Raw genomic sequence first — 23,300 nt, 5'->3', positions numbered from 1 at the left:
ATGTCGCCAAGGACCAAAGATGAGAGTCCCTTTTTTGAGCAATGACCTACCATACCACTCTCCGGCCTTGAAACTCACTTTTTGGGGTTGGGAATCTCACTCTTTAGGATAGCTAAACCTTGCTATCTCAGTTAGAGAGAAAGAGAGAAAGTTTCTCATACTCTTATGGCTCATGTCTATGTTTTCTTTCTCAAAATGAAGACTTAAATAGCTTTACTACTCATGGTATGCAATCCATATTTTTTGTGCAATATTGGTCAGAAACAATGATTTATTTATTTCATTTCCTGGAAAATAGTTCAGAGTGATTCTCTCTCTCTCTCTTTATATATATGTATGTATAAAGATTCATTTTTAGCTACTTATTCTTTTATACTTACGAGAAAAAAAGGAGCTAGATCTCTTTTATCCAACTAGCAGTAAATTGAGTGTAACAACGTCATTGTAAAATGATGTGCTTTTATAAAGTCCTGAATATGGTGCATCTTTTGTGTTTTGTTTCTTATTGTTTGCTCTACACAAAAGGATAATTCATTAGGCCAATTCTCCAAATAATCTCAAAGTGACATGAATTCCTCTGCAGAGTGAATGTTTGTAGTAAGTAATCCATGGAAAACAGACAGGCGTCTCTTGTCATTTTGGGGCTTTAATCCACTGCCTGGAGCATGAAAATGCTCAGGATAACAAGTGTGGGAATGACCAAAATCAACATTATTTTTGGATTTTATTTTCTTTACAATGCCACTGATCAGTAGAATTGCTGAATCTGGCGGATACAATGCCCTTGGATTAAGGAATTAAACTCAGGAGGAAGAAGAATTTGTTAAAGAGGGATGGGAAAAAAAAAAACTTTTTTTCCCTTTCGCAAATGTTAAGCAATGAAACCAGTGTTGACAGAAAGTTTAGATCTAGTTTACAACAGTATTAAGCCCCATCCTCTTTTTTAAAAAGTGTTTACATTTTTAATTAGAATAAAAACCATCTGCAGCTTTTCAAATATGTACTTCTGTTAGAAGCTCAGAATAGAGTAAACCTTATATTCTAAAGAGTGAATTTGTACCTGTGTGTAGGTGTAAAAAACTGTTGTTGTATTCTACTGGGGCCAGATTATGATGCTTTTACACTGACTTTCCTGACAGTATTTATATGATTAGTTATTCACCAATGTGAGTAAGAGAGTCATAATTTGACCCTTAGCTTCTACTGTCCTAAAATCTGTCAATCTTTTCATTCTGGAAAAGTTTAAAACAAAATAGATGGAAATACTAAACTGCTTGGACAACACGCTTATTTAAGGTTGACTTCTTATGCTCACTTGAATGCCTGACGATTCTGCGTGGCTGGAGGACTCTGGTAACTCTTCATGCACTGAAAAAGGAGTGTGTGAGGGGTGGGCAGGTTTGTGTTTGTATTTAAAGTTTTCCTTAACACTTCGCAGACATTGGGGTCTTCCTGCAGTGTTCTTTCACTCTTTATGATAAGAGGGAAAAAAAACTCTACTTCATTAATGAGTTTCACCCAATTATTAAAACAAACAAGCACCCCCCATAAAATAATACCAAAGTGTCCAAGCAATTGGAAGATTGTGGACACCTTAAATTTGTAAGAATCCTTTGGAGAATCCCCTAGTATAATTTACAAGCCCCGCTGGACCTATACATGTCTTGAACTGACTGTTGAAGTGAGCTTTACTAGGAATTTCTTTTGCTGGATTGGGGTGGGGGGCGGGAGAGTAAAGGAACTTTTCCTAACAAGGCTTTAAAAGCTTCAGTGGTAAAGTTATGTTGATGGAAGTCTCCCTTACTTGTTCACTGAGAGCAAGTCGCACAGGATTACACTATGGGCAGGAGATGTTCTTTATGTGGGTGGCGATATTCAGGGTTTATTTTTTGCAGGGGGTGTTTTTTTATTCAACGTAGTAAAATCAAATCAAATCCCCAACTGGCTGTAAAATCGCTCATGCCTTTGGAGGTGAATTTATAGCTCCGTGCCTTTCACGAGCTTGGTGGAGGTTCCTCTTCCCTCCTCTAATCTCTGCCTAGCTGTTTTTTGCATGTGTTGTGTGACAGCAGGGGAAGGGGAGTGGGCTGTGCTTTTCTCTTCTCCCATTGTCAGCCAGTGTAAGAGCGTGTTGGGAAAAACCTGTCTGCGGGATCCTGTGTCATCTCCCGCTACATGTGTGCAGGAAAAGTCAGTGCTGCTCGCTGTGCCTCTCTGTTTCCCTTTCATTCTCGCTTGCACTGAAGCAGGGAGCAGGATTAGCTCGTGGCACTGGCTATCAGAGGAGCGTAGATAAAAGGCACAGCTCCTTCAGCGCCACTGCTGCAGCAACCCTTGTAATCTCCCCCCTTCCCCACAACAGTTGTGCCTCATTATCCACTGCCTGGCTTAATTTTTGTGCCCGGGTGTGTACTGGAAGGGGCTTGAAGTTTCCCCTGCTCCACCACTGTGGCAGAAGAAGGAGAGATGTTCTATAGCCTGGCCATGAGGTCCTGATTGTTCTGCGTTTATGAATGAAACTGACCTCAGTCACCTGTTACCTCCAGTTTCTAGATTGTTTGAAGTTCTGCGGCTGTACCCTACAGGACCGAGGGCACCGAGACTCCAGTATACAAGGACCCTACAGTACAGTCTGCAGCATGAGCTGGCTGAACAGGATCGCACTGCTTTTCTTGGGAGTATTACTAGCAGAAAGAGTGAACTGCCAGCATGTGAAGAATAACGTGCCAAGACTCAGATTATCCTATAAAGGTAAATCTGTTGTTGTCTTTTATTTCCTCTCTCTCTCTTTTCCTACGATCTGTTCCTATTTTTTCTGCTTTTCCTTATAACTAAATTGGAGATTTGTGTTATAGAAAATATTTTCAAACACTTAAAAACCCATTTTATGTTCAATACTACTCAGTTTAAATGCAAACAAAGAAGAGTTAGTTACGTTTGCAGACAAAGATTCTAGAATATGCTGATTTTTGTAAGAATATTGAATTATTTCATAGGACTTTACTCTTTAAAAATGATTAGACATCTTTGACCACCCAATAAATCTTTGTGCTGCTCTGGGCATGTTGTACAGCTGCAACAGAGTATTTATCTAGTTCAAACACGATGGAATAGAGGGAGATTTATGTTGGGTTTTTTTATGCATGAAGTGGTTAAATCTCAGTCATGAATATTCAGTTTGCACAGATCTGACAATCAGATGCCTCACATAAGCAGTAGATGGTGGGTTTGCCAAGAAAGTATAAACTGAAAGGAACAGATCAGCTCCAGAAAAAGGAATAATGTACTAGAAATATTGTATGTGGATCTTCAATGCAATGCAATTTTTTTTCTTAAATGAAATTGTATCATACGTACTTTGAGTATATTTCAGTAATCCTTACAGAGAATGTGTTATTTAGGGAAGATAACCATGATATTACACTTACCTATGGAAATTGCATGGTGTTAGACACAATGCATTGTCAGTAATTAACTTTAGTAAAATTATTGCTATTATTAAAAGTCAGGATTCTGAAGAACCAAAAATACCCTCTCCATTATCATTGCAGGACATTTCATTAAAGATTCTATATATGTACATTGTAGAGAGAAAAAAATAAAAGCTGGACAGTATACAAATGGGACAGAAAATTAAACTGTAAGAGCTAGGTATTATTATTACTAAAAGAGGTTTCCACCCCTAAAAGTTGACTTCTTATAATCCCAGATGATTTGTGGCAGGGAGATGGAGGAAAGTAGCTTCAGTTCAAACTGAGAGAGAGAAAGTGTGTGAGTGTGTGTGTGGTGGAGGGGAGAAATGTACCATTTTTACAATGGAAAAAAGTGAACGTGTGTTTCTGGTCATAGATGTCAATCTCTGTCTGCTGTATAGTCTATATAGCTTATGCCACGAGAAGTATGTTCTCTACTTTTTGCATAACAGGCAGAATCTGTCTTTCTGGTGGCACAAGTGTGAAGAAAAAAACACCTAAGTGATTCCAGGCAGTCGTTATTTTCACACTTTAAATCAGAAAATTAAACACCTATAAAACTTGGGTGTGTTTTGACTTCATTGTGACATAAATGAATGTGTATATTTTAAAAATAACATGCATGTGTGTAAGCACCACTTTATATATGAAAAGAACGCTTGGTGGTTCTCAAAATGTGTCACTTTCTGAAAAAATTATTTTATATTTAATAAATACAAAGTGGTTATTTTAAATAATTTAATCTGAGAGACAACCTGATGCATGTGCCATGTTATAAAACTCTTTAAATACCACTTTAATTGTTTGTGATCTAACTTCCAAACTTTAATGACCCAACTGTAAAACTCAATTAAATTATTATATAGGAGTTTAACTTCAAGTGTTGCTTGAAAGTGCTCCACTGAAGTGTTTAATGGTTAATTAATAATTATTTGCTATTTTTCACCCCATTAAAGTTTATTGAGGGCTCAATTCTGCCACTCATACTAACACTGAAACTTCTCATTGAAATCGGTGGGACTAGCTGTGTAATAAAGAGATACTTTGGTCTGAGGAACGGTGGCAGGATCTGGCCCATAGTTTGTATACATTGATATGATATCCAAACATATAACCAGCTTCACAACACTTGATTATTCTGCTGGCTGGTTGTTTTTAACTTCTGCTTCTGTTGGGAACAAGAATCTAATTCTCACAGTTTAATTTAATAATCACCAGCTTCTAGGGCAAAGTTTTTCACAATAGTAACTCAGGAAACTGACAGACTCCTTGGTGCTGTTTGTGTAATTGACTGAACAAGCTGTAAAAATGGAATGATCGCAGGACAATGAGTACTCTAGCTCCAATCCTACAAAACACTGAAGAGCGTGCTTAATTTTAAGCATGTGAGAAATAAAAGCTCTATCCTGCAAGATGCTGAGCACATTAGGCCAGTCTACCAAAACACTTACGCATGTGCTTAACTTTAAACATTTGGGTAGTCCTGCTGACTGCCTTGGTCTACTAACATGCTTACAGTTGAACACACGCTTAAGAGTTCTGCTGGACTGAGGCCAAAGTGTTCAGCATGTTGCAGGATGGACTCATACGTTTCTAGTTATTATAAAATAGAGAAAAGTAAGACTTATCAGCTGGTGCTTTTCAGATGGCTAATTATCCTTCTGATAAAAGGTCGTGCGGATATATAGGCACAGTACTTTGTGAGTATGCTGCTTTAAGAGCTGTGCATAGTGAAAATATACTTTGTGGGCAATGAAAGAATATATTACATATCAATGTGGATCTCATGTGAAGATACCATAGACCATTTTCTTACCAGTGGGACTAATGGGTATTAAAACTACTAGCAATTAGGACAAATAACATCCCACTCCTCCAATTACCTAGCAGTTCTATTTCTGCATAGAGAGCCTGGCAGTTTAATAAAATAAACTGTGAAATGAATGAGAACATGCAGAGTAAAAAAGAATGTGTCAAACAATTTTCTTCTGCTGTTTTACTCACAGTCATTGTGTTTTTGTTTTTGAATGTACACTTGATTTTTGCCTAAGCAAATGCCTTGTAGCCAGTTGTCATTGTTTTGTTTCTAAAGAACAATAGGGATTTATTATAGCTTCTTGTTTTTTTCTGACTAATTAGGTGTCAAACATAGTTAAAACATGCAGGCATTTGGCTTTAAAATTTCCAAAGTGATTCATGAAGGGTTAAATCCCTGCCAACCTTAATTTCCTATGGTCACTTGTTTTCAAAGGTCCGCTATTTAGCTCTGTCATTTCTCAGGTTGCCAGATAGATGTTTCAGTGAACTCCCATTCTTACTTTCTCTTGACTTCCCGTCGCTCAGTCTCACAGTAGATTAGAAGTATCATATTGAGCAGATTTTGTGTAGGGCAAGGGAGGGAGTCAATGTAATAATTATATTATAAATTAGACCACCTTTATGGAAGAGGGACCAAAAAGATGCTTTCAGGTTCATTGCAGAAGTGTCATGTTAGAAAAATGGGGTCTCTTGGCTTTGTAGCAGTCAGATTTGGGCAGCTCCCCAGGGAAAGCAAATATGGGGCGAACAGAGATGACATCCTGTCCTTATGGAAATCAGTACTCGCAAAACTCACATTGACTTCAGTAGAAGTCAGGATTTCATCCCATAAATCTCAAACACAAACATTTCACGTGGGTCCGTGAATGGAAAGAGATTGGCCCAGACAATATTTCTTTCCGATTCTTTTAATTGACTTCTGTGGGCTTTGGATCATGTCTTAAATATGGAAAAAAATTAGCTTAAAACTATTGCAGGTTTAACTTATCCCCACCACCTCCACTTCCCTTTTGCAGCTTTTTAAGGCTGCATCTGGTGAAATAACAAAAATAAATTTAATTTCCAAGATGCAAAGAAAGCCTTTAATAAAACAACTGTTAAATAGTGAGGAAATAATATGTTCTTAAAGTTTCTTTTTATCCCAATGACTTGTGTTTCAATGAACAGTGTAATGAGCTCTACTGTGTTATTAGGTTGTAGGTTCTGTTCAGAAAGCATCTATTATATAGAGTTCTCTGTGTGATGGTGATCAAGTTGTGAGTGCAAAGTTTAAAACAATAAATATAGTCTTAGCTCCACATGGATTTTTCCTTTCTTTCCTTCCCTTTTTTTCCATCTGCTCCATCTCTCTCTTTTTCTTTTATGCAGTGAACCAACAGCATAAACAAATGCTAGATCTAGCTACAAGAAATTTTGTTTTTGTTATTACTAAAAAGAATTCCCATTAAAATACCTTGTTTCATAAATCTCTCCCCAAGGCAACTCTGATTTTTGTCATGAGTAAATCTTGTGAACTCAAAGTTTCTCATATACATATGTTTCATCCTATTTGTTTATTGAAAATTTCTAAATCCTCTTAGTATGTTTGGTAAAAGTACATATGTGGTGTTTTTTATTGTTGCCCAATTGCCAATTGGATGCACGTTACTTAAGAATAAGTAACTGGATAAAGATTGCATGTAGATTCAGTTGTACTACTCCCTGGTTTGCATTCAAGCCATAGTAAGAATAGATATTTTGCCTGAAATTGGAATGAAAATAAGAGCTGCCCTCAGACTCTGTATATGATCAACCTATAAATGTGCCAGAATTTCATTCACTCTCTTATAGACAAGTAGCACTGAACTATCTGGGTGCACGTGAGTCTACGTATGATATTTAATTGGTAAGGTAGTTTATCAACTTGTCCTACTTGCACTTGATAACTTGCAGGTGTTTTTTCTCCATAATTCTATAGCCAGCCCATAATACCACTACAAAACAAAACAAAAAAACCCAGACAGTATTTTAGTAAGAGCATGAATAATGTACAGGGCCTGATTGGAGACATGTCTCTCCTCACTTAATATCCCAGTTTATCTCAAGATGCAAGATACCCGTTTACAGGGTCTTATAATTAAATTACATTATGCATACATCGTCCTCTCTGAAAACCTCTCTTTTCAGTCTCATTGGGAAGAAGATAAGGGAACTGAAAACTTGGAAAGAGGAGCAGGGAGGTAGGAAAAACAAGTGTTTATGGACATAAGCAAGGACTTGTAAGATTCTCCAGCCCTTGTTCTCAGTAGATTGCAAAAAGATCTACAATTCAGGCTTGTAGGGCAGCTTTGCCGCGGTTCGTCCTTCAGCGGGGCTGTGGGGTATCCCACCGCCTCGCTCTAGCTTGCCGTCCGTAGGCTCTGCAGTCGTGGGAAATAACGCACACTCAGTTAGGGGCTCAGGTCCTTGGAGCGGGTCTGAGTCGATAGTCATATGGCGGCCCAGGCCCTAGGTCAGGGCGGGGCAGCCAGCAAACAGTCAGAGACTCAGGCCCTTAGGCGGGGTGGAGTCAGTAGTTCAATAGCAAAGCGCAGCCCAGGCCCTTGGTTGGGGCGGGGCAGCAATCACACGGTCAGAGACTCAGGCCCTTGGGCAGGGGCTGAGTCAGCAGCTCAATAGCAGCCCAGGCCCCGGGTCAGAGCTGAGCCACAAACAAACAGACAGGGACTCAGGCCTTTCAGCAGGAGCTGAGTCAATAGTTCCACATAGCAGGAGGTACCAGCCTCTCCAGGCCAGGGAAAAGGGGAAGTTTGCCACCCAAGGAGTGGGTGACAGGGGGGACGCAGACTCCCACTCCAACTCCACTGCGTCCCAGACCGGGGCCCTAGCAGCGGCAAAGACTCGCTGCTGTCAGTGGGGATCCTGGCCGCAACACACTGACATCAGCTCTGGCAGTGTTGCAGCCCGACTGTGGTCAGCTGCCCCGGGCTACTTCCACACTCCCCCTCGTAGGGTATCTGAGGCGTGGTAGCGTTGCCGGTGGTCTCAAACACCATCGGTTCCTCTGAGTAAGTAGCAGATGGCAGGCTCGACTCCTCCTCGGGGTAGTGGGCAAGAGGCAGGCTCGGCTCCTCTTCGGGGTAGCTGGAGCGGGGTAGTCTCGGCCAGTCCTCCTCGGGGTAACGAGCGCGGGGTAGGCTCGGCCAGTCCTCGCCGGGGAAATGAGGCGGGGCAGGCTCGGCCAGTCCTCGCCGGGGAAATGAGGACGGGGTAGGCTCAGCCAGTCCTTGCCGGGGAAATGAGCGCGGGGTAGGCTCGGTCTTTCCTCGCTGGGGAAATGAGCGCGGGGTAGGCTTGGCCAGCCCGGTGTGACCTCAGGCCGGCTGCAGCCTTCTGCTGTCTCCCCAGAGTGAGCTCGGTCACAGACGTCTGGCCTCTCCGGCAGCTGGTTTCCAACTGAGCTCTGCTGGTGAGCTTTTATACTTCCGGGCCTGTGCCGTGACCTCTGAGGGGTGGGCGCAGGACCCAGTGACTCTGCCCATGTTGGTGTTAGGGGAGGTCTGTCTCTCAGCAGGGCTGTGGGGTATCCCACCGCCTCGCTACAAGGCTCTTCTTATGTCAATATCCATTTGGTACAGGAGTTGGAAGTACAGGACTTAGATGCAGCCACAAGATTTTCAGGCAGCCTTGATCCTGATCCTGGAGTATGTTAGAGTAGTTTAGATGCTGATCTCACTAACATTAGCTGACTGTGATCCCCAAGAAGGCCAGATACCAGATAAGCAGGGCCGGCACTACCATTTAGGCAGCCTAGGCAATCGCCTAGGGCGCCAGGATTATTCGGGGGGCGGCATTTTGCCGGGGGGGCGGCAGGCGGCTCCGGTTGACCTGCCGCAGGCATGCCTGCGGAGGGTCCGTTGGTCCGCGGCTCTGGTGGAGCTGCCGCAGTCATGCCTGCGGATGGTCGGCTGCTCGCGCGGCTCTGGTGGACCGCCCGCAGGCATGCCCGCGGCAGCTCCACCGGAGCCACGGACCAACGGACCCTCTGCAGGAATGACTGCAGCAGCTCCACCGGAGCCGCGGGATCAGCGCGGGGGGCGGCGAAATGGCCGTGCCCTTAGGGCACGAGAAACCCTGGAGCCGGTCCTGCAGATAAGAATTGTCAGAACAGAACAGAGGCCCACTGTGACACAACCTTTCTGCTCCCAGCATACCCTCTACACTGGAGAGAGGGGAAGTTGGTGTAGAGACTAGTTAAAATGCTTTACATCAGCTGAGATCTTGCCTGTGTGGGGGAATTCTCATCTGGCCATTTAGCACAAAAGAGTCAAAGTGACCAGAACAAGGAGGAAGAGAAGCTGGCTCTACATTTTTATTTTATCTTCCCAATTTTCCCATTAAATGCTAGTAAAGAAAACGTGGTTTCAGAATTACAAAACGCTCCCTTTCTTAGAGGGCTGACTATTTCCATGTAACTCGGCCAGCTATACAGTTTTTTGTTCATAAAAGGTGCTGGGTTGATAATAATGGAAACGGTGCTCTTCTCTTTGTCTATGGAGCAGCTTACGCTTGCTGCTTGTTGCGTCATACTTAAAACCCTGATCCAGCAAAGAATTTAATCAGATCAATGATCCCATTGAACTCAGCGGAACTATGCACATCATGATTAAAATCTAGCATGCGTTTCAGTGCTTTCCTGGATTGGGACATAGATGCATCTCTGAGTGCTTGGAACATGTCTAGGTACATGTTGGTACCAACACCTGACCAAAAAAAAGTTTAAAATAGGGAAATCAGTATGTACAGGGTTATTCCAGTGTTCATGATCTACTAACACCAATCCAATATTACACATGTATAGTACATGAATACATGGAATTATATCAGAGAGGAAATCACTAAATGACTCCTATTTTTGACTTTCCTAAAAGAAGATTTGTTTTTCAGGTTTCATTTAATATATCGCCATACTCTGTTCCCTTCACTTGTGGTTTTGGTTTGACTATGTCCTTGAATCATCAGTGATCATTTTAACATGCAACCTCTTCTGCAGTTGGTGTTAAGAGAGTCTTCTTTCTATTTGTCTTTTCTAGGCTGCAGGCTCTCTCTTCATTGCTCTCATGTTCATCCCTGAAAATTTGTAATGGAAGCAATAATCATGTAAAGATGCACCAATGTTTTGAATAGCTCCCATATCAGCCAGAGTCTGACTTGACCTCAATTCAATTTGAAGCAAAGTAAGATCTCTACCTGAGGCGGTCCCTGAGTGAGGGAGATGAAAACAAATCCCTGTAAGTGATGTGAAGGACTGTGACATTCTACTTCCAAGTTTCAAAGTTAAAAAAGGGTAAAATCTTTCTCAGGATCCCACATGCTTATTTTTAAACTAGTGGACAGTGGCAGCTCTAGGTCAAAATTGTAGATGAGGCTCTGTAATTTGCCTTAGTGTGCTTATTAATTAAGGTCATTTGTGGATGTTTCCTTCAGTGTTCTGCTGTGGCTGGTTGGCTATTCAGTGAATTCCTTCTACTGTAGCATTAAAGCCCCTTCTGGAATGTGCACATGTACGCTGTGCAGTCACAGGGACCTGCCCTATGCAGCCTTCATGTGGGCTAGCTCTCCTCGTCCAGTAACAGCTGTGAATGGTGAGCATAACTCTGGTGATGGTAAATTCACTTTTATTTTCCTAATTTTTTTGACTAGTGCAGAACCGCATTGCCCCCCAGTGAAAGCGTCAGAGGGGAGCTCACCTTCGCTGTTGAGGACACAAACCTTTTTAAAAGTGCTGTAGGCTCCCTAACTACTCAAAAGTGCTCCCTGTTACAGCTCTCTCTCTCTCTCTCTCTCATAAACATTTCTGTACTTTTGACTCTCAACTAGGCGAACCTCATGGAGCTGGAGTTGGGCTTGGATTCGTTATAGTAATGCCTTTTGGTAGCACTCGCCAGTTTAGTCATCTCCTTGTTATCGTTATTATTTATTATTATTACTTTATAGCTTTATACTCTATATACTTTATAGTAGCACTCAGGATGAGCTAGGCGCTGCCCAGATGAAGATAGAGGAGAGAGTATCTTAAACCTTGCCATGAAGAGTTACAACCCAGTGGGCCTTTGTTCACGTGCTTTCAGTTTTAATGGCCTATGAGGTTTTTGTTTCCACTGAGTCGCCTCTGACAAGTGTTGCCTTAACTTATAACATCAGGCTTCTGAATACATAATGTAACTTTTGGCACAGTTGTCACCATCTACTATGCAAGTTTGGCACACACAAGGCACTGGCAATTTTACCTCCCAAAGTGGGACATGTGTCTTAGGAAGACAGTGCCATTACATACTTTTCATGTACTTCCATGGGAGCCAATTCTAATCTCAGGTATGCTCATCTAAGGCTCCAATTTGGGAAAGCATCCCTATTCATGGAAGCACTGAAGTACATGGTTAAGTTCCACTGATTAAAGTTAAGTTTGTGATTATATGCTTTTCTGAATCTCAAGTCACTCTTCTGAAGTCAACTGAGTTCGTCTGGATTTACACTGCAGTTACTGAAATCAGAATTTGGCCCAGAAAAGTAAATATACAGTACCATTAAGTTTAGCATTTTCTTAAATACTTTGCTCCAGTTCACCTCTCCTGTATCTACCTTCATTGCCCAAACAAGTTCTTCCAAACCCAATTACACCCACTGGTGGTGACTGGCTGCAGCTGCAGAGCCTTTCGTAATAGGCTTTAAATAGGCTGGGATTCTAAATCATGTCTGTTACCCTGTGTGAGTTACCTAAGTCTTCTAATTCAAATGGCATATATTACTTTTAGTTTCTAAATATTTCCATGACCCAGTTTCATATAATATGACTTGCACATAAGTATGCATATGCATCTGTGCAAATCTAAGGAGATATGCAGATCCTGGACCTGATTTTCCTCTCAATTATCTTGGTAGAGTTTAGTTGCATTAACTTTACTGGAGTCACTCCAAATTTACACTGGTGGAACAGGAGCAGAATTAGACCCTGATTTCAGATTAATTCTGAATATTCCACATGATAAAATTTTGAGTGATCCTTTTCCCACCCTGACATTTACATATTTTCTGTGAATTAAAAATCACCTGCAGCGGTCTCTGAAATGTGTGGGCTCCATTCTGCTATGCGTCATCCCTGTTTTTCATCCCTTGGTGTTTGATAGCCAAATACTAAACAGTCAAAAGTGTTTGCCATTCCTCTAATGCTTCAGAATTGTTTGGCATTTGTTGGGCTGCTTGCTTATCTCTCCAGCTGAATGTTATAGGAACTGTATAACCAAACAGTCAAATAACATTCCCTTCCTTTATAAATATTTTTGTGCAAACTTGGATCTTGCAGAGAACAGTCAGAGGAATGGTGTAGTTCTTTGCTTTGTATCTACCGTGCAAGCACAAGAAAAAGAAAGTCCTCTTTCCCTATTTTCTAATGAAGTAAAGACCATATTGGCTCCTATGTGCCATCTTAGCTTGTATGGAAGCTTCTGCACGATGTAGGAAAGGGATTCCAATAACATGGAAGGGGAAGGGTTCACAGCCCTGGGGAGACTGAAAGCGGGTGCAGCCTGCAAACATTTCAGATCCAGAACAGGCTTGGGGAAAGCAGAGCACAACCCTACCACTGTAGTGCTTTACTGTAGACACTTCCTAAAGTGACGGAAGGGATCTTTCCACTGCTGTAGTAAATCCACCCCCTCAAAAGGCAGTAGTTAGGTCAATAGAAGAATTCGTCTGTTGACCTAACAGTATCTATAACCAGGACTTCGAGAGAACGGATGAGGCTTGGTCTTATCTTCTGAGCTGCCTTCTTTTGACCTCTCTTGTTCCCCTTAGCTTGAGGAGATGAAAAAGGAGCACCAGGACCATTGTTCTGAAGAGTCTCCATGGCAAAAACAGATATTAAATGAACTCCTGAACTACCTGCAAAAATGTTGTTTTTTCTCCCAGAAAAGTGAATTCCAGCATTTCTGTTCTTCCAAGAGATGTCAGAGTCCATCTGCCAAGAGTCTACATGCATCAAGAAAGAAATGTAGGAAGGTAGCATGAAGTGATTTTAAAGAGCTCCTGTCCACACTGGCTGAAATGTTCTAATCATCAGCAGGATATTGTTTCCAACATTATAGCTACGCAGCTTGTGCCAGTACAGATCCAACTGTCAATATTGCTATTATAGCATCTATCCTGGGGTTTTTATATTCTAGTCATAACAGTGGACTCGCTGAAATTCGGCATACAGGATTTACTCTATGGAGAAAAGAAAAAGAGAAAAGTCTTTTTGGTCTTTTTTAAAAGGGTCTTTCTTAGAAAGTACATTATGAAGCTAAAATATAGGTGTATTAGATATTTAAAACATTTTCTTTACCTGCAGCTTAGATCATTGCAACTAAAATGATCGTAAACATCTAATGTTATTTTTCAGCTTGATGCTGGTTGTTTTGTATATTTAAAGAGCTCTGTCAATGCTTTTCACGTGACGTCCAAGGTTATGTGGTCTATTCACCTGAGCATGGAATTCCTAAGTGCAAAATCCTTCTCTGCTATTGACTCACTGTGTGGTCTTCTAGCTATCAGACTAATCCTATAGATTTGCAAATTCAAATTTCAGCCAGGAGTCGTTTTTTATGCTCATCATACAAAGAGCTGAAAAAAGGTGCTTACTGTAAAAGTAACAGTAGTTGTGTACTGAGATGGCACAATTTATGTTGCTATAATACTGGAAATATCTCACTGATCATTTGGATATTTCAGCTAATCCAGACAGGAACTCTCTAACCTTTTTCATATACCCTTGTACATTTTGCTCTCCACATATGCAGTAAGTGTTCTGAGTGGTGGGAACTGTGCCCTGAATGAGTGTTTATTATTGGTATTCTTGTATTTGATGACTACTAAAGTTACACAAGTATTTACAGGATTAGGGCCTTGGTTTATTCATGTTTAAAACTAATGACAAGGAATAGCTAACAAGATAAAGTCAGAAGTGGGATTCTGCAGGTCTCTTGTTTTAATACACTTTGCTTCTAGACTAAGTAAAGAAGCACCTGTTTCTTAAACTGGAGATTGCCTTGATCTTTTAAAATATAAGTTCCAGTTCACATCTTCCACATGTTTTCAATGCAACCATATGACATTTCATGAATTAACTCAGGAAATGACTTCTATTTGCTTTTATACTTACTTCCTGTCCCCTCATGTGATGGCAGGGCTGTTCTGAGTATCATTTTGTTCCATAATGATATATCAACTTTAATGACAGACTGACAAAGAAACACTGAATCAGCACAATAACTGACACAAATATTGCTGTATTTGAAAAAAAAATCTCTTGCTCTGAACTAAAACTAACAAGATGTCACTGAGGTCTCCTTTTAGCCTCTGTGAGTCACTTATTAGCTGGTTTCTATGCAGATATGCAAGCATCAGAGAAGCTAAACCAGATGATAACAGCTAGTAAACAGAATGAAAAGTCAGTTGAAACAGACATGAAGGGTTCAACCCTACTTCCATTGAAATCAGTGGGATTTTTGCATTTTGCTTCACATGTAGCAATATTGATCCTCATAAGTGTTTCTTCGTTTCTTTGTTTCTTGGGATCTGATTCTCCTCTCATTTATCCTAGCATAAATCAGGAGCAATTCCATTAAAGTCAATAGAACTATGTAGGAGTAAGTCTGGTATAAATTGGAGTGAAATCAGAGACTTACTATTTTTAATTTTTATTGGATAGAAGGTCCTGGAAGCAAGATTGAGCAGCACAGGTTTTTTTTCAGAGTGGTAGCCGTATTAGTCTGTATCAGCAAAAACAACGAGGTGTCCTTGTGGCACCTTAGAGACTAACAAATTTATTTGGGAATAAGCTTTCATGGGCTAAAACCCACTTCATCAGATGCATGGAGTGAAAAATACAGTAAGCAGTATATATATTACAGCACATGAAAAGACAGGAATTGCCTTACCAAGTGAGGGGTCAGTGCTAATGAGGCCAATTCAATTAAGGTAGAAGTGGCCTATTCTCAACAGTTGACAAGAAGGGGTGAATATTAACAGAGGGATGTTATCTGATCATGTTATCATGCATCTGATGAAGTGGGTTATAGCCCACAAAAGCTTATGCCCAAATAAATTTGTTAGTTTTAAGGTGCCACAAGGATCCCTCACTGTTTTTGCAGGTTTTATTTATTAAGAATTATTCCCTAGCCGAGACTTGCCACAGAAGGCCTTTAAAAGGAAATATCTGAGAGCTAAAATTCTTTTAAAAATGTTTTCTATCGGCATGAAAAAATATGACAAAAGCTGAATTTTATTTTGCTGTACATTCACCCTCAGTACTATGCACACAAAGTATTTTACCTTAAACCAGACATATGGAAGTGATCAGTGTATGTAAATTACCAGAAAAGAAAGGGAGGTATAGCTTGGAAATGTGCACTTGTTTCTGGTTATAAGACTTTGAAGCCACACCAAAAGAGAGAGAGAGACTTTACATTTTGAGGCACCTTTTCTTTCAAAATAATGAATGGAAAATGGTTAAAACAACAATGATTAAAACATAACTCAGCATGAAAGCACAATATGGTACTGAACTAAACCATTCAATTAGCTCTTTTGGACACTGGAATCTAGAGAGAGGGACCAGATTGTGAACTCGTTCCGCAGAATGGGGAACTGGAGTAATCCGTTTCTCCTCATTGGGACTATTCATGTGAGTAACTGCTCACTAATGCGAGTAAGGGATTTCAGTCTAGCACAAAATAATTTGTATTTACATTGAACCTGATCTTGCACCCACTGTGCTCTTACACATTTCCATTCTGAAAATCTCACTAAGATTCAGGATGATAATAAGGGCCTGATACAAAGCCCACTGATGTCAATGGGAGCAGTCGTATTTCTGGTTATCTGGGCATTAGCACATTTTTTATTCTGAGAGGGATTGTCCAAGGCAACTGGGTTTATCCTCCTACTCTTTTAGAAAAGCTGCAAAAGCTCAAGCTTCCATATGAGCAGCATTCAGAAGCAGAAGGATAGATCTGCCCTTATCTTCCACCAGCTTCTGCTATGAATTGCTGCATTCCAAACCATTCTGGAAATTAGCATCTGAACATATGAACTCAGAGGTATTGAAACTTTCATACCTTTATCAGTTCTGCAGATCTATGTAGATCGCTTCTCGGCCTTTTGGCTAAGAGAGGTGAAAACATTATATATATGTATCTCCTATATAATGACCACTTGCAGTCAGCAAGCCTTATAATGCAGTGTCAGAGCTTCTCTGTCACTTTAAACTCACCCCTTTATGGGAAGAGGTGAGAACTAGCCCGGGTTTTAAATATTTCCAAAACTAAATAAAGGCAAAAACAAATCCACAGAAGTATCAAGGCTAGATCCTAAACTGGTGTAGATTAGTGTAGCTCCATTGGAGTTACATCAGTAGAACATCTGACACTCCATGTGTAACAGTTGAACAGGTGCATCTTGAGTGGGGATGTACACAGTGGGTCAAATAGTGTGACGCTGATTTACCTGGATGCTGAGAAATCTAGCCCATTATATGCTCAGATTAATCATCACATTAATACCCCGTATGTCCACATTTTCCTTTGTTGCATATTAGCAATTCGTTTGGCTATATGTAGTATAAAGATTCTCTGGTTTAAAAGTTATTCAATCCTTCAGATAAAATGCTTCTAAAAAAGCGGAGGTAAACATCTACAGTAGAAAAGCAAAGAACAGAGAATATAAGAAAAATCTGAATAGGCTTTGAGCCAGCTAGTTTTGTACATATTTTACAGTACAACTCTACTGCTTAGATTTGGAACTGGTTGGCATGGATATATATGTAAGAGAGAGAGAAAGAGAGAGAGAGATTTACCAAGTTATTCAAGGCTGAAGCAACTCCAAAAACTGATTATTTAGGCATCAAATCTAGAGAATGTTTCCAATGCAAAGTTCACTTATAGGGGTGTGATATGAGTTACATACCTACCCCCATAATCATGAGATAACATGGTATCACTACAGGAGTTTACCATGTAATAATAATTTTCACTGGTGTTAGTCTATAGTTTCCATCTATGTCCTCAGAATACCATGGTGTATTTCATGCAAGCTTCATAATTCAGTGAATAGCTCATGTCACTTCAATAATCATTTACAGAACTCATTTTCCTTCTCAGAAATGCTTCTGTGTGCTAATTTGATTTGGTCAAATTATTCTAAAAAGGACTCACTGAGACAAAGTCAATGGCTATGGGATTTGCTCACTCGGGTTAATATTCTTGTAATGAAATGTGATTGTGTCTTGATATTTATGAGTTTTTTTTAAAAAAATGGTTTGATCTTGCAAATTCATCCTCATGTGAGTAGTTCCATTGATTTCACTGTCAATGGAACTACAGGCATGATTAAGCCAATATTCTCATGACTAAGTGTTTGGATGAAATGGCCTTTTTGTAAAATTGTGTTTGATGTGATTATAAATACCATTGTTCTAAATAAGAAGAGAGAAAGCTGGCACTCAGAAAATAGTTTCCCTTTTTAAGTAATGATCCAACAAAGCCAAGCCATTCACAGAACTGCATCTGAAATTGTTCAGTTTTGATCAGAATAGGGTAAAAACCTAGGCAAAATTGTGGAGTTTTACATCATCCCCAAATTGAAATCACATTGAACATCTTGCAGGAATAGTCTGTCTTGTTCTTGGTTACTTCCTGATTTGAATGTGGTTGGAAATACCACAACAGTAATGGGAAAGATACACATTGACTGCAGTGGGTGCTGGCTGAGCCCCTGGCCAGGAACTCTGGCAGTGCAAACAATTAATCAGGTGTTTTTGAATGTGAAAATAGATTTGGATAGAGTTTTTGAGTTTTTTAAAGATGGTTCTTATTTTATTCAGTCTTTTTCATTCCATCCCTTGTTAACAGGTTAATAGGTCTATGCTTTAAAAGTTCTGTTTAAATTTATATCTGTTTGTGTGTAACACTGAATAGACCCTGAGCCCAATTCACAGATCTAGAATCTGTAAAGTTACACCAGGAATGAACCGGGCCTAATGTGTATTCCATGGTACAGACAAACAGATATGTATCCTTTCAATACTGCAATAGTGGGATAGAGTTTCCGTAATGCAATTATTCCGTTTCAATAACCATTCTCTTAACTATCAAAATAGAACAACGTCCTATGGAAACTTTTCTCCACGGTTGCAGCGTTAGTTACCAAAGTTGGGGCTCCAGGCAGCAATATTTACTTTCTTTGACTGAAAGTTGTTAGTGCCAGTTTCTCAGATGAACTCATCAGAGAGCAGCTCAGGAACTCTCTCCACAGCAGGAGCGCTCCAGAGTTGGCTTTCTGGAGACTCCAAAGTCTCAAAACTAGAAAGCAAGCAGGCGAGCAAGGAAATTCCTCTTCCTTTTCAAATATCACCTTGACAAAATGGGACAGCAAGCACAGCACCATGTGCTCATTCACTCCACGCATCTTGTCAATAGTTCCTCCGTGCTCTATGCAAAACAGCAAGAGAAATCTCATATTGCAGCCCCTCAAATGGGTAGCCACTTGTGGAGACATATCTATTATCTGAAAATTTATTATGTTCTATTTCACATGTGAATAAAATGCAGAAAATCTCTTATGCAATATAGGATGGACAGGCAATAAAAGATTTCACATTTTATGACAGGTATACATCCAAAGAAGGAAACAATAGGAGTGTTTTTTATTAAACTTTGGAGTGGAAACCATTTGTGGCATAAACCTCAATAGGAAACACATTTGTACCACCTCTGATGTCTCATGCAGTTTAGATGCTAATTTTTTCACTTGGCTGTTTCCCTGCCCTAAGAGTCCATAGCTGTTCAACTGATTTGTGCTGTTACTTAAATAGTTTTAGGAATCTGACAGCAAACCACAGAGTAACTCTCTAATAGATATCTCATGCCAGGACAAGGATGTGTTGCAGGGGATGCATCCCACACCCAGTGTGATGCCAGAGAAGGGTGAATTTTTGTGTTGAAAGGGCAAAACTGTGTTCTGTGTGTGGTGCATGTGCACATAAAAATTGCTCTCAGATGCTGCTGTTAGTGCACTAAACATCCACATATGTCAGGAACCCCAATTTCTATACCAAGGTCTATTATCCCTGCCATCATGGCAGCTAGGGGACATATAAAAATACCAGACAGCTGCCTAAAATGATTGCATGGGACCAATCAGTGCTGAGCTAGACAGGTCCAGTATGCAAAATGGCGGACAGAGAATTGTACTTGCTCTGTGGGAGCAATATGTAGTTTCTTAGGACGGGAATGGGGAAGACCATGTAAATTAGCCCTCCACAGCTCTTAATCCAGCCTCCATAAATTGTAAGTTTGCTTCTGCTAGGCACCTGTATAACTGCTCTTGACATTGGCCTTTCCCCCTTCAAGATCAGTTTGGTCTCTACCATTGTCTACGTGGTGCCTCAGCTCTGTAGCATTCTTTGCACCCTGGATGCTCGAGGCCCAAGGATTTTCCATAGGCCAGGCATGCAAATACCTACATACAGTATGTGCACACACACAATTATTTGCAGCACCACATTGCACCCAAACTCATGTGTTCTTGACCACCAGAGTCTATAGAATGCTAATAGTTTAGTTACTTCTCAGTGCACACAACTAATCAGGGCCTCCCAGAGGATTCTGGGGGCCTGGGCTGTCGGTGGCAGGCGGCTCCAGTAGAGCTCCCACCAGCGTGCCTGCGGAGGGTCCGCTGGTCCCGCGGCTCCAGTGGAGCATCCGCAGGGGTGTGAAGGACCCCGCTCCAGGAGCCCGGAAAACTTTCGTGGGGGCCCCTGCGGAGCCCGGGGCCTCGGAAAAATTGCCCCTCTTGTCCCCTCCTCTGAGCAGCCCTGCAGCTAGTTCCCACTCTCGTTAATAAATGCCAGTACATTTGTTAGCCTCAGTGGGTAGATATTTGCATGGCATAGCAGATGTTTGTGACATGATAAGCCTGCATTTCTAAATCTGTATATAGGGACGGGGGGTCCACTCTGTCCTTTACACTTGCGCAAAGAGACAAATAATTATTTCATATGCCAGTGTGCATTTTCAAAGGTTAATGGGACATATGCATGCACAATCAGAAGGGACTAATGGCCTGAGTTCAGTGGCAACTGAAGGTGTTCAGTGTGACGGGTTCCCCCCAGGGTGCCACTTGGAACTGGGCACTCTGACCCACCAGCCTAGGCTCCCTTTCACACTCTGCTTCTGTGACAAGCTGCAGATGCGCTCCCCGTTTTACACTTCCACCAGCATACACACAGGTAGGGACACACCCAGCTGCAGTTACATGCAGGCTCTGTGACCAGCCACTGCATGTGAACTAACAATAGAGAGGCTACAGCCAAAATGACCCCCAGCTTTCCAGCCTGGGACCTCAGAGCTGTACCATCCTGCCCTGGTCCAAACCACAACCAGTATGAATTTATTATCCAGTTCGCCTCCCCCTCAGTGTGAAGAGGAAGTATCTCCAGCTATCTAGACTGAAAGCATCTTGTCTAGTGGGCGTTACCCAGGTGTAACTACATTTGAAGTACAGCTACATAGTCAGTATTTATAGCCTCAGGTAAAAAAGATACATGCATAGAAATAGGATAATCATATTCAGCAAATCATAACTTTTCCAATGACACCTCACATGACTTATCTTGTACAAAATGCATCATAATTATTTCACAATCATATAATAATATTTCTATGATGAATATGAGATGCAGTGTCACATTCAGAACCTCTGAAAATCAGGCCACTGGCCTCTGACTCTATGCTAATTATATATCAGGGACACAAACGGTCTGCAAGGCTAGTACCACTGTTAACACTATGCCATGATCTGACCCCGGCACACTGGTCTGCAGAGTTGGCCGGGTATGGAAGAGAGTGCATTCTGCACCCTTTTTAAAGGTGCAAAAGTGTCTGCACTCCCCCAGAGCACCCTTTGCTCCCTGACTTCAAAACTCTCATTCTGCCCATTCATTATGCAAAGGACTAAGGAGCTGGGTTAGTCTCCATGCACTTTCTCCTTCCCAACCATACCCGTGCAGAGCCAGGCAAACCCTTGTCCATGAAGAACAAGATGACCAGAAACAAAAAGTATTTTCAGAATTCTCCTGCTTTCAAACTAAAAAATAAGTGAATGTTATCCTTAGGTATGCTTAAAAATGATGGAGTTATAATAATATTATAATAATATTACTCATAACAGTATTGTAGCCCTGACCTTATATTTATTGGCGTAGATGCAAACTCTGGGTGATTACTGTATACAATCTACCCATTCGTAACTCAGCAGAGAATGGGGATTGCATTTCTGAAGTGACTGGCAATAGTAAATAGAGCCTTTCACCATCAGGTCAAATGGAGGTCAGAGTCTGTAGTGACTGAAAGCCACCATCGTCCAAAAATCGTTCTGTGGCCAATGTGAAAATGAGCTTCCTGCCCAGTTCACTTTATTAAATTAACCACCACAAGAGTCACTAACTGGCACTGCAGGATGAAAGTGGCATGGCCACTGAACTGCCCTCTCACATGTCGGTCAGGGTTGTACCACACTGGAGTAGAGTTGAACTTGTCATAACTGCTGCTATGCATGCTTTATGGGTCATGTTGACAGAGGACTTGTCATCCAGACTGACATTCTGATTCCCTAGAGCCGGTTGGGAATTTTCCATATAAATGATTTTTCAGCAGAAAAGTAGTTTCCAATTGTCATAAACAGATAGCTAAGGGTTAATGTCTCTTTCACCTGAAGCACCTGACCAGAGGACCAATCAGGAAACCGGATTTTTTCAACTCTGGGTGGAGGGAAGTTTGTGTCTGAGTCTTTGTTTTCTGTCTGCCTGCTTTCTCTGAGCTTTGGAGAAGTAGTTTCTACTTTCTAGTCTTCTGTTTCTAAGTGTAAGGACAAAGAGATCAGATAGTAAGTTATATGGTTTCTTTTCTTTGGTATTTGCATGAATATAAGTGCTGGAGTGCTTTGATTTGTATTCTTTTTGAATAAGGCTGTTTATTCAATATTTCTTTTAAGCAATTGACCCTGTATTGTATCATCTTAATACAGAGAGACCATTTGTATGTATTTTTCTTTCTTTTTATATAAAGCTTTCTTTTAAGACCTGTTGGAGTTTTTTCTTTACTTCAGGGAAATTGAGTCTGTACTCACCAGGGAATTGGTGGGAGGAAAAAATCAGGGGAGATCTGTGTGTTGGATTTGCTAGCCTGATTTTGCATTCCCTCTGGGGGAATAGGAAAGTGCTTTTGGTTTCCAGGATTGGGAATGGAGAGGGGGAGTCACTCTGTGTAGTTTCACAGAGCTTGTGTCTGTGTATCTCTCCAGGAGCACCTGGAGGGGGGAAGGGAAAAAGGATTATTTCCCTTTGTTGTGAGACTCAAGGGATTTGGGTCTTGGGGTCCCCAGGGAAGGTTTTTCAGAGGGACCAGAGTGCCCCAAAACACTCTAATTTTTTGGGTGGTGGCAGCAAGTACCAGGTCCAAGCTGGTAACTAAGCTTGGAGGTTTTCATGCTAACCCCCATATTTTGGACGCTAAGGTCCAAATCTGGGACTAAGGTTATGACACCAATAAATTGAAATTTTCCATGGGATGCACCGAAACTGACACATTTCAATTTATTGAACAAATAAAAATGTTCAGTTTCAGCTATTTTGACACCAAATGGCATCTGCCTACTGTGCCACCATGACTGACGGGAGATATAGCTTGGGCACTTCATGCCCCCATTCTCTCTTATTTGCCAGGCTCTTTGGCTGTAGAACATCTCCCATGAGGCAATTTGCCCTCACTGAGCCACATGCTTTGTCATGAGAGGCGCAGTGCCACATGAAAGATGTGCCCTGGACAAGGATTCTGGCCCACATGGAAGAATAAAGACATGAGGTAGCTGAACTACAATTCCCATGAGACACCAGAGCACCTTAGTCAGATGCAGTTTAATGTTAAACTGATTGGA

General features: G+C 41.1%; 1 protein-coding gene across 1 annotated transcript in view; it reads left to right on the top strand.

Annotated features, from left to right (window-relative positions):
- The first annotated feature begins 2,141 nt into the window (after window positions 1-2,141).
- Window positions 2,142-23,300, top strand: part of SEMA3A (semaphorin 3A) — a 217,395-nt gene continuing 196,236 nt past the window's right edge. The window contains exon 1 of the mRNA XM_050936850.1: window positions 2,142-2,751. Within this exon, the coding sequence (XP_050792807.1) occupies window positions 2,514-2,751 (238 nt within the window). The 5' untranslated portion in view covers window positions 2,142-2,513. The remainder of the gene's footprint in view (window positions 2,752-23,300) is intronic.

This window comes from Gopherus flavomarginatus, chromosome 1 (genome assembly GCF_025201925.1).
Source record: "Gopherus flavomarginatus isolate rGopFla2 chromosome 1, rGopFla2.mat.asm, whole genome shotgun sequence".
Classification (NCBI taxonomy): domain Eukaryota; kingdom Metazoa; phylum Chordata; order Testudines; family Testudinidae; genus Gopherus; species Gopherus flavomarginatus.
The sequence above is the reverse complement of the archived record's forward strand: the minus strand, read 5'-3'. Positions and strand labels throughout refer to the sequence as shown.